Genomic DNA, 12,290 nt, shown 5'->3' with positions numbered 1-12,290 from the left:
GGAATATGCGCGAGTTCATGCAGTGTCTGCTGGAAAAGGTCCACACCTGCATGATTAGTATCCTGGGAGTAGTTTTCCTATAGTATCCATTGCTTTATTGTTTTCAAAATGGAAAGCAATGCCACTGAAATAATCTTTTAATCACTATTTCTGTTTAAGGGGCCCTTGAATGTCGATGTAGAAAGCACAGACAAAAGATAACAGGGTTCTTCCCAAGATGTATCAAATAAACATCTTAAGTCTCCTTTCTGTGAAGAAGGATCTGACAAGGGCCTACTGGTCTACCCTGGAGGGCAGTCTCTCATACTTGCTTTTCTTATTTATGTATGTTTTTGAGACCGAGTCTCACTCTGTCACCCAGGCTGGAGTGCAGTGGCACGATCTCGGCTCACCGCAACCTCCGCCTCCCAAGTTCAAGCGATTCTCAGCCTCCCGAGTAGCTGGGACTACAGGCGTGCACCACCATGCCTGACGTATTTTATATAAATATATAGTATTTTTAGTAGAGACTGGGTTTCACCATGTTGGTCAGGCTGGTCTCGAACTCCTGACCTCAAATGATCTGCCCGCCTTGGCCTCCCAAAGTGCTGGGATTACAGGTGTGAGCTACCACGCCCAGCCCCATACTTGCAGTTCACACCCTGTATGCTCCTGGTCTGGAACCAACAAGTGCTGCTCAAAGCCCACGTACAGCCATACAGAAAATGCTGTATTTGTCCTCCTCCTTCCTGAACAGTTGGTTCCTTTTTCCCTTCACCATATTAATCACTACAGAGAACATGCTGGTCAGTGACAAAGTCACCCAAAGAAACAAGAAAATCACATCAATTCAAACAAGTGGGCTTCGTCTGCAGGTCCTTTTGAAACCATGTTTTTCTTTGTTCATAATAACTTGCTGTCTCTCTTTTCCATGGCCATTTGCCATTTCAGTCAAACAACGTAACTGGACTCAAAACCAAAGCCAGTGTTCTGTAGCTGTGTGAAGGAGGGACTGATTGGGGCAGCATCTTGAAACCCGCCTGACAGAGCACCTGCCGACACACACAGATCGCTTCTCAATGGAGGATTCCAGAGACAGGTTCCATTGTGTAACTCCAGAAGCCAGGACTCCAACATCACAGGACCCCTCTCCTTGTCATCACCTCTCTGATGTTGCTGTTGGCGACCCTGTCACTATGCATTCACCTGTAAGCAATGTGGCAATGACTTCTAGACACAGTAAGGGGAAGCTTTCATGACTGACCTGTTTAAACCATTTGCTTACACCTTTTCTCCTCCAAAATATTGAGAACAGTAGTTCTCTTTCCAGAAAGCAGTGCTCACAAAGTATTTTGTTGAGAGAACTCAGAATGAACTCACACATACTTCACAGGCTTTTCTATAAGGAAGAGGTCAAAACCAACCAAAGAAGGCTGTTATGTACCAGAAAAAATGTTTTCTATATCATAATCCCAAACTTCCTGCCACAATTAGGCTATGATACTACTTTCTGATTGTTGGCTTATTCTAAGTATTACCAACCTCCACTGACAAGTTAACCTATAACAGGAAATTCAAGAGTTCAGTCAACATTATACTACCTTCATGAGATATATTTAGTCCTATATGCAAGGTTTGTACAAAGCTCACTGACTCAGTATCCACGCAGTTGGTATGGCAGATTTGCTTTATACATTCTGTTACTGTGAGTGGAAAGGGAAGTTAGAGAAAACTGATTTGTGCTCCTTGAATTTTTGCTGAAACCCTGACATGAACTTCTAAATTGAAGATCAGGATAAAAATGAACCAAAGTGAAACATAAATCTAGATGTGTTTGAGGCTATAATCCTGACCTTTATTCTATGTCACAGACATGGGTTGGAACCATTTTTTCCACCAAGCATATTGAATTCCTTAAGGATTCATCACTGCACAAAACTGAGCCACACAGAATACCCCAGGCTCTTATGAAACATCAACACTTATTATTTGTTTCTATAATAAGCAAGTAATCTAGTAATACTGATACAGGTCTCAAATGCTATAAGAAGAAATCGAAGATAACATGAATTGTAATGAGTGCTCCATCTTCTAAATCTACTTGTGATTTTAACGTGTTCTTTCCTGTCACCTTATAAACTTTATTAGGAACCCCCGGAGACAGGGCAAGACACTGTAGGAATATGTTTGATATATAGTTGGATTAAATAACAACCTAATATATCAAACATATCACACAGAGGCCTGCAGAAAAGGCATCCAGGTTTGACTGAGCTCGAGACTAGGCACAGTATTGAAGGTTACGGCTGCAGGGGGTGGTCACTTTTGCAGCAACTCCGATAACTGTTTTTGGAGCACAAGTCTGCCTGCAGATGTGGAAACGGCGCCATTAACAATACTGTCAGCACATGCACCAGTGCTCACTGACATTCTCATCTCCCCAGGTGAACAGCGGATTCAACGGTGCATGTCTGGGAGATTCCAGGCAAAAAGTGATGCTTAAGTGTTAAGAGCCTGAGGTGGAAATATACCAGAATCATCATCATAGACCATGAGCCATTCTCCTTTAAAAACAGGCAACCTGAGACGGTGGTGAGCAGAGCATTTTAGACAAAATTACTGTCCCTCCCCAAACTCTTCCTGAAAGCAGTGTGAATACTCCCCAGAAGGAAGACACATCCATTTTATACTGAGGGCATGTGTGTGTGCCAGGGTAGGGTTATAGGGATGTAAGAAGCAATTGTTTACTTACAGTACCCTGAGGATTTTTTTAAGGTTTTGGGAGAGAATGGAGAGAAGTGATTAAACTCAAAAGACTGGCTGATTTTGGTGCAGATTGTCATTATTGTTTTTTAATTGGGGAAATAAATTCCTTTATAAAGGCAAGGAAGATATTTCATGCAAAAGTTATTGCAATGTGCCCTATTAGGCACAAAAACTATGGTTTGGGTTGAAGGTTTTCCAAAACAGTTTCATAGATAATATCCACCTCTGGCCATCAGGCAGAGAAAGACTTCAGACCATTGTAAAGCATTCTACAAGTACCCATCACCCTTCCTAATATGATGGGAGTCAGCTAAGGTAGGAACCCTCAAACAAAGGATTCACATCATCAGTTATGTTAACCTTGACCTTGGCCGAAGGACTCCTTGGCTTTCCTGTAAAAACCCTCAATGTAAACACAAAGGTTATATGATCCTAGAGTACTGTAGGGAGTCCTCACAGGCCTACTTCAGCAGTCATTAATTTTTAAGGTGCAGTTATTTTTTAAACCTTTGTTTTATAAAATTTTAAAACACAGACCCTTCCATCATCCCAATTCCATCATCATTCTTGTACATTCCCTACTTATTTTCTTCATCTGTGAGTTTTTAGAGTTGTAATCATAGTAAGTACATAATTCTGCATCCTTTCTATTATACCATGAGCATTTTCTTCGTGCTACACAGTCCTAGCAACCATTATTTTTCATAGCTGCATAATATTCCTTCGAGGAGACACTTGGTCCACATCCAAGTTCTCATTACTACAAACAAGGCTGCAAAGGGCAACCCTCTCACAGGCACACAGCTTTCTTCCCCTCTTGGATTTCCTCCTTGGGAGAGATTCCCAGAGGTGGGATTAGTAGCTTAAAGGGCACACATAAACTGCAAATGGCCCTTGTGGGACTAGACGTACCTTCTCTGACAATGGGGTGGGAAACAGGGGCTGGTATGGACTGAAACTGCCACCCAGGGCCATACATAGCCCTCCCAGCTGAGTGGCAGTGGTTGGACCCTGGCAAGGTAATTCGCCTCTTGGTGCTTCTGATTCTAATGGACTTTTTCAAAGGATCAGATGAGTAACTCCCATAAAGTACCTAGAAGACTGCCTGGCACATGCTTGGCAATTGAACAATGTGAGCTTCCTGTTTTTCTTTCTTCAGGGGCCAGTGGAATAATTTTTATTTCAGGCATTTCCTAGGGAGTAAGTCCGAGACACATATTTTCAGTGATGATGGTGATAATAATGGTGATATAGTTACTATCTACCAAGTCTCACTGTATGTCAGGCAGTGTTCTTATACTATCTTATTTAATTATTATAACAATAATCCTATGGGGTAGGAACTTTAATAATTTTGTTTTCCCATCTGGAGTTGTGAAGTGAATGACCAGACAGGGGGAAACCAGGACTCAGAGACAGACAAGAACTCAGAAGGACCCTGCGGAAGGACAAAGGGAAAGACATTGAAACAGGAGCTCTTAGAATATAGTGAAGTGTTAATGCTAAATTAGCACCAGGCTAATTCTCCAGGAGAACGAATGTGTCAACTGACATGGCTTCGGCATTAGCGGACAGAGCCCTCCCCAAGAAAGGCCATCGTGATAAATCAGACAAGGAAATGGAAAAACATTATGCACCAAACCTCTAAATCTTAGTTAATGGTTGACTCTTAAGTTTAAAGTACACTTTTCATTCACGGTTAACTTGATTGACAAAGCAGAAACAAAGGCATAACCAGAAAATGGAGTTGTCCCAACACCCACACTTGGCTCTTAAGTTTCTAAGAAAACTCTGACAATATCAGGCAACCCAAGACTCTCAGCTAGAGTCCAGCAGAGAGAACCCTGGTAAACCCCACAATCAGAAGCCCAAATCTTTAAGTTACATCATCTTGAAGAGAAAACGTTTAAGTGCCTTTACCAAGTCCAGAGCGACTATTAGGAGGTTGGTTCTAAGCACTCGAAGGTTTTAATAATGTTCCCAAGCTGAACAGACTCAGTCTGTGTTTATTTCATACACTACACTGGCCCAGGCACTGCTTTTGAGTGGTCTGCTCTGTTTCAGGGCCCAGACTCCATCCCTTGGTCTTACAAAAATAGGTAAATTTTTAGGTATACCTAAATTGGTGGAATCCAGCCCTTTTTTGAGGGGAAAAGCCAAATATTATTTCCTAGTATATCTGGGTCCTTGGAAATAGGTGAGTTTACATGCACCACCAGGGACTTACATGAATAGGAAGAAAAAGAGGCCGCCTCTGGTTCTACCATTTTCCTGCTGAAATCAGCTATGCAAGGTGGGGTAGGAGGTATTGGGTAGGAGGTATCAGCTTAACAGGGTTGGGGCTTTGCCCCTGGAGACAGCACTAGTTTGTCATCCTTTCATTTAGAAAGTGTCCTTCCTCCTGCCTAATCTAAAAGTATCTCTTTCCTTTAAATGGCTATTTCTCTTCACATATACCTATAATCTTAAGTTTTAAACATTTATCTACATGACAAACATAGATGGAAAAAACATACCAGCTACCCATCCTCTCCAGCATATACTGAAAAAGCCTGGAATGGGTGCACTTTTGAAATTCTCATTGCCCTCTGATTCCCAGCAGTGCTATTTCTTTGTAAAAAGCAAAAGAGAAACCAGAAAATTGGAGGCTAACAATCTCCTCTCCACTAACAGCAACTTCTGACAGAAAGCATCCAACACCTGCTTTAGATAATGGAACTAAATCAAGACTGCAAATGCCCCAATTCTTCCTTTGGATACCCAGAGGAATTTTTCTGGGTGGTTAACTTGAAAGACTCATCAGCCATTTTTTTACCCCCATACTCTAAAGCAGTGCCGGGCAGGTAGATCCGGTTTTCTGCTTGCTAGTCTGACCATGAGGAAGGAACCAAGCTCCCTGCAGCACTCCTAGCTCCATTTCACAGCCACCCACTGGAAGAACCCACTGACACCGGACAGCCAACCATAAATGAACACTTACTTTTGGTTTTGCTCTTGGCTTCAGTTGCTCTAACTTCTTAGCAGCAGCTTCGATGGATGCTGCAGCCCCCAGTAACTCTGTTTCTGCAATGACAGTTGGGTCTTCTGGATCCACCCACTCTGTTCCTAGAATCAGTCCAAAAGAAGGTGATTCTTGGTAGCTGCAGAGCTCAGGGCACTGGCTTAATTACAAACAATATCTGGATTTGCATGCATGGAGGCTCCAGGAGCCTGACCTGCATTGTCCTAAGGAACCTTCCTTCCATCTCTCATAGAGGCCATCTGGATGGGGATGGGGGGTGGGGGTGCTAATCCTGGTTTTCTAAATCAGTTGTGTGTACGGCCCCTTCCACAGGGCAGTCACCAAGCAGCTTCAAAAATGATCTCACGGACCAAGGCTTGAGCCTTGCTCTGACTTTGAACTTAAAGCTCATGAATCTAAGTAAGCATCCTCAGGAGACACTATACTATGCTGTAGGTCACACAGGAATTTGCCATTCTCTTCTCCCTGGAACCCAGGAGGAATGACCCCTCACCTTAATTCAAAGGAAAGGAAATTGGTGAGAAGACCTTTCCCAGGTGGGTTGATTGCTTCTATGTAAACATAAAGGGTGTCCAAACAATGTTTTCAGATAGCATCATTTTCAAAACACGAAGTATTATTTGAAGGAGAATAAATATCCTGATGAATGAAAATGCAGACAAAAAAGAAATGGGGAGACTCCTAAGGGAAGTGAGTAGTTCTAGACAGAGGATACCATTTAAGTAGAAGCACTTAATACAAAGACTAGAGAAAAGACTTGCTTCGGGGAGGACATTACTTTTTCAAGCTAACTCTAAACCATTTGCTTGCAGAATGTCCTCACTGTATTCCTGGCTGCATTTGCCAGCTAAAGGCCCATGCCAGCTGTGCTTTTCCTCTGCTCAGTCTGCTGTATTAGCACTGCCTGGGAGGGCTGCCCTCCACCAAGACATGAGAATCCAGCCTACCTTTCATGGCCTCCGCTGCCTGGATGAGCTCTGTCACAGCGCCGGCGACTCGCTTGGAGAAAGCGGCCAGCTGCTGCTTGAGTTCTGGGGTTGGTTTCTGAAGAATCTACAGGTGAAGAATAAGTCAGAGGCATGAGGGGGACAGTAACCACTGGGACAGGAAAGAAGCACACTCCTCCTGGTGGATGTGGAGTCAGGCAGCCTGGTTTTAAGTTGCATCTCTGTCCCAAGTGACTTCAGAGTCTTGTGGAAAACCCTTACGACTCACTGGGTTTCAGTCTCCCCATGTGAGAAATAAAAAGTTGGGAACCAGTGCTGCCTCTAAGGTCCCTTCTGACATAGCTCCTAAAGATCCAAAGACAAAGTCCTTACTTGTCTTTTATTTGGACCTTCATTTGTCCTTTATTTGTACATAAAACACACACATGCACCTGAAAATTAACCAAACTGTAAGAACATTCTGGCTGGGTACAGTGGCTCACACTTGTAATCCCAGCACTTTGGGAGGCCGAGGCGGGAGGACTGCTTGAGCCCAGGAGTTCAAGACCAGCCTGGTCAACATAGCAAGACCTCATCTCTAATAAAAGAAAAATTAAAAATTGGCTGGGCATGGTGGCACACACCTGTAGTCCCAACTACTCAGGAGGCTGAGGTGGGAAGATCTCTTGAGTACAGGAGGTCAAGGCTGCAGTGAGCAGTGGTTGCATCACTGCACTCCAGCCTGGGCCAGAGAGATTGATTCAGTCTTTAAAAAAATAAATAAATAAAAATTAAAAAAAAAAAAAAAAAGAACATGCTGAGTAAAGGCAAAATCCCCAAGCTATGGGCCAAATCAGTACTTGTGACAAAATAAAGGACCAGAGGAAACGTGCCACTCAAGTCCTTGAGACAAAATCCCTAAGTGAGCACCAACTAACTGATCAGGAGGATCATTCTTGAGAAAACAATCCATTTCCAGAGTTTTGACTGCAAGCTCTCCTGGGATAAGTCCTGAGGATTTGCCCTCTTTTGAATTAGTTCAAAGGTTTTCAAAAATTGTCTTTTGCTTTCTGCTTTTTATGGATTTAAAAAAAGGTACTGAGAATCCTAAACACCTTTAAGACATCCCCGCTGATTTCTTCTCAAACTCATCCATGAATGGAACTATGACACAGGATGAGAGCTCTTCCCCATCTTCCACTAGGGATCTAAATTCTGGTGCACACCATCCTATCCCTTCCTCACACTGAAATTCTTCTTCCAGTGCTCTTTTCTGTTATCTCTTTCTCACGTTTCCCAATGGTGATCTTCAGATTTAGAAATGTTCAGACAGTCGGGAGAGAAGTATAACTGCTGTCTATCTCTGCACAATTTTGGAGCCTCTGAGTAGGGGACAAAGCATCAGCTTTGGAAATGAACAAACTTGCGTTCAAACCTGCCTTCATCCATCACTGGTTTTAAACCCATTTTCTCATCTGTAAAGCTGGGATAATGCCTATGTCTCAGGGCTGGCACAAAGATCAAATGGAGGCCGGGCGCAGTGGCTCATGCTTGTAATCTCAGCACTTTGGGAGGCTGGGGCGGGTGGATCATCTGAGGTCAGGAGTTTGAGACCAGCCCGGCCAACATGGTGAAGCTCTGTCTCTATTAAAAATATAAAAATTAGCTGGGTGTGGTGGTGGGTGCCTCTAATCCCAGCTATTCGGGAGGCTGAGGCAGGAGAATTGCCTGAACAGAGGTTGCAGTGAGCCAAGATTGCACCACTGCACTCCAGCCTGGACCACAGAGTGAGGCTCCATCTCAAAAAAAAAAAAAAAAAAAAAAAAAAGATCGAATGGAATAACACGTGGGGAGTATTTCTCACAATGCTTGGAACACAATAGACATTCATTAAATGTTAATTCCCTTCTTGGTGCCCCACTCCTTTCCCCTGCCCAGGTAGCACAGTCTTTCTCAGGAATCTGGAAAGATGGTTTTTAGACCCCAGGACTAACCCCTTTGCACTATGACTATAAAGAAAGCTTAGAAAAAAACCGATGAGAGGAGTCAATGGATTACACCATGACCAGCCCTAGACACGGCAGTGTACAGATGACACTATGCGTATGCACAAATGGATTAGTCAATAATCTTTGAGCATTACTTCACATATATCTATCCTCATCTTCCCTCCTCTTATAATCTTTTATACTTCTTTCATATTTGCTAGTGTTCCATGATGATTCCAGATGCTCTGTGATTCTCATCCTCTCACACTAGGGCCTATATATATATCATTCTGCAGATATTAAGAACTCAGCACAGACCTCTGAATGAACAAATGAATTAATGAGTGAAAAGCAGACCAATACATTATTGAGACAAGTCCTACTAGATGGCTTCCTAGACCAGTTCCAGAAGAACACAAGAGCCATGGAGAAGCAGAAGGGAGGGGGATAAATGCCTTTTACTTTCCAAGACAGCCAGTGGGCAGGCAATTTAGTTAGGCATAGGTTCAGCAGTCAATATCGATGTACCTGTGTACAGGTACTTATCCTCTCTCTAAGCCTCAGTTTATTAAGTGACCACAACAGTCTTCCCTTATACAGCTGTGGTGAGATTATATAAATTAATATATATATAAAAAGCTACTGATAAAATTCTTCTGATGTGTGGCCTGGGCATAAGAATTTTTTAAGTTCCCTGGGTGACTAATGTGGCCATAGTTGTAAACCACTGCTCTAGACTTAGATGGTGACATTTGTCACCACTTAATTGCAAAAGGCTTGTACCATATTTGTCTGAAACAATATATGCTGTAAGACTACCAGGTTATTAATAGTTATGGCTCAGGATCTCAGTAGCTAAGCAGTCCACAGGCATTGTTAAATGGTTTCTCTAAAGTGGCCAACACAGCATGAATAAGCAAAGGGTTAAAGGTACGGTGCAGACACTCATAATTAATGGCAAAAGAATGAATGATTTTCCCCTAAGCTCAAGACAAGGGAAGGATGTTTGTTCACATACTTTACCAACATTCCCACAGAGTGGAATGATGAAAGACTTCTGTCTCTAAAAGGAGTGCCCTTGGTGAGAAGTGTACACTACGACAGCCCTCAGACAGGGAACAGCCCTGATAAAGAACCCGAGCTTTAGATAACGGAGGAGAAGAGGAGGTCTATTTTTATTCTGCCATTAAGTCAACATGATTTCTGACGGCAGACAATAGACAGATCCAAATTAAAGCTCTGCCAGTGGAAGTAAGGATAATTTTAGCCCTGCCAAAGATCTCAAACTGGTTTTGCAGAAATATTGAACTGTGATAGTTGTAGAGGCAAAGTAGCGGCTTTTTGTCCTGCAATACAAACCCTCTATGATAAACCAGCAAACAGCAAACGCAGGAGGCCACCATCATTCAAATGGACATCTCTAAAGCATCATAAAGCAGCTCTCAGGGCAGCGGGGAGATGGCTCTGTCCAAATTAGATCCTATGTTTGTTGAGAGTTAACTGAATTCTCTAAAGGATTCCCCAGGCAGGGGTTCTCCATTTGGAGTCTCTAAATACCAAAAGGTTCTAACTAGGTTTTGTGGGTCTGTGACTCCTCTTAACAATTTGGGGATCAACCTGTGTGTCTGTGTTGATGTTTCTCTGATGACGGTTGCAGAAGGCAAGAAATGACCCAGGGCTTTTAGCTCAAAGGGGCCCACAAAAGATGAAGAATGCTGAAATCATGATAGTCATTGGCATCTATAACACAGGGAAAGAGAGAATGGGAGTGGGAATAGATACAAAATGTATTATTATTGGTATGTTTGTTTAAAATATAAGCATCTGAAGCAAATAGGATAAACTGTTAACAAAATTAGTCAATCATAGATGGTGGGTACATGGATGCTGCTATTAGTTTCTGTATTTATTTATGCATTTTCCAGAGGAAAACTAAAATATACAAACCAGCCAAAAAAGCCTAAGAATCCTTGGCTCCAGATATTTTAACAGAACAAGGCTTAGACACCATAAACTCATGCATATTTTTATGTGCCGAGATTTAAGAAAAGCAGCTCACTGAAGAGGATCCCCGATTCTCCATGTACCACCTGAAAATGAACTCAACATATTTCTGCAGATTGCTGGACACTTTCTCTAAACCTTGATTTCTGGAATTTTCTTTCCCTTTTTGTAAAAAATGAACAATTATCTGACCTTTCTTCAGCTCTCATGAATCTCCACCAATTCTCCTTGAATTGTTAAAAACACGGGATCAATTTTTCAAGCATTTCAGGAAGACTACCCTAAGATCTACAGGTACAGTCTGCTTTAAGTCAGCTCTTTTTCAGAATGGAGAGGCCATGGTCCTACGATCATACAGAGTCTGTCTGCAGAGACCAAAGAGCAGAGTGAAGGGCAGAGTGAGTGAGTGAGTGTGTGTGTGAGAGGGAGACAGACAGAGAATCAAAATCTCCAGTTTTTAACTGCTTTTTAAATCTATCACCTGCAAATAACTAATCAAATTTTAGTAGATATTCTTTTCTTCTACCCTAAAAAGAATTTCAACAAAATTCTGATGTCTTCTCTAGATTAGCAATTTGGCTTTCATTTTCTGATTGTCATTAGAATCCCCTCTGAAAATGAACACTACTTCCCAGGCTTGGGCATTCTCACTTTCCTCATTTCTTGTTGGATCTTCACACAGCACTGGCCTGTCAGTCTTGTGGCTTGCAGGACTCTCAGTGTGAAACAATATTCCTCTTTCTTATCCTTATTTTAACTCAGACTTCTAGGAGTTAAAGCTAACGGTGTGAATGTGAACTTATTTTTGGCAGCAGACCTAAGACAATGACCAATGTCACCACAATTTAGGTGACCGAATATCGTTGTGGGGGTTTTTATAATTTTTCACCAGGAACTTGTATTTTTTATATGTTTATGATAATTCCCTAGAAACAGAGGCTTGTTTTCCGCCTATATTTTTAATAGAAAATACTCTTCAAAGACTGTCTTGCTTTTTAAGGAACAAAAATATATGAACATGAACAAATAAATAAATAAATACATAATGCTATTTCATTCACATCCTTGGATGTCAGAGCCATCAGCACTTGTCACCCTCAAGGGGGAAAATTTTTTTTTTTTTTTTGATAGTTTTATCTTTGATTGTTTCACTCTTTAACATTCTATAAACAACAACCAAGACCACTGAGGGAGACTAACTAGATTATAAATGGATTAGGAGCTACTTGAAGGCAAGGGCCATTATGTGCTTAGCTTATATTTCTTTTGTGTGGTCTATAGAAGGAAGTCAATAAAATAAACAATGACTTAATGAATCAACCATAAAGCCCAAATGATAAGTCTTTTTCTTGTATTCTCCTTCTTTCAGCGAATATTCCTGAAGTCCCCTTTTTTCCATTATTTCTCCAATTTTTTTCCTGCCTTCTACTGGTTCGTGTTTTCTCAAGATCTAGCTTTGACTCTATTCTTTTATGTCTATACTGTATGCTCTTAATAAAACCCCATATTGGCCAGGCCTGGTAGCTCATGCCTATAATTCCAGCACTTTGGGAGGCCAAGGTGGGCAGCTCACCTGAGGTTAGGGGACCAGCCTGGCCAACATGG

At 42.0% G+C, this 12,290-nt stretch overlaps 1 protein-coding gene across 7 annotated transcripts in view; it reads right to left on the bottom strand.

Moving 5' to 3' along the window:
• The window catches only part of TLN2 (talin 2), a 449,658-nt gene that overhangs the window by 15,354 nt on the left and 422,014 nt on the right, over positions 1-12,290 (bottom strand). For all 7 annotated transcript variants that reach the window (XM_054451016.2, XM_054451019.2, XM_063652682.1 and 4 more), the window contains 2 exons: positions 6,715-6,820; positions 5,726-5,850 (listed from right to left, as the gene is read on the bottom strand). In XM_054451016.2, the coding sequence (XP_054306991.1) occupies positions 5,726-5,850; positions 6,715-6,820 (231 nt within the window). The remainder of the gene's footprint in view (positions 1-5,725; positions 5,851-6,714; positions 6,821-12,290) is intronic.

Source organism: Pongo pygmaeus, chromosome 16 (genome assembly GCF_028885625.2).
Source record: "Pongo pygmaeus isolate AG05252 chromosome 16, NHGRI_mPonPyg2-v2.0_pri, whole genome shotgun sequence".
In the NCBI taxonomy this organism is placed as follows: domain Eukaryota; kingdom Metazoa; phylum Chordata; class Mammalia; order Primates; family Hominidae; genus Pongo; species Pongo pygmaeus.
The sequence above is the reverse complement of the archived record's forward strand: the minus strand, read 5'-3'. Positions and strand labels throughout refer to the sequence as shown.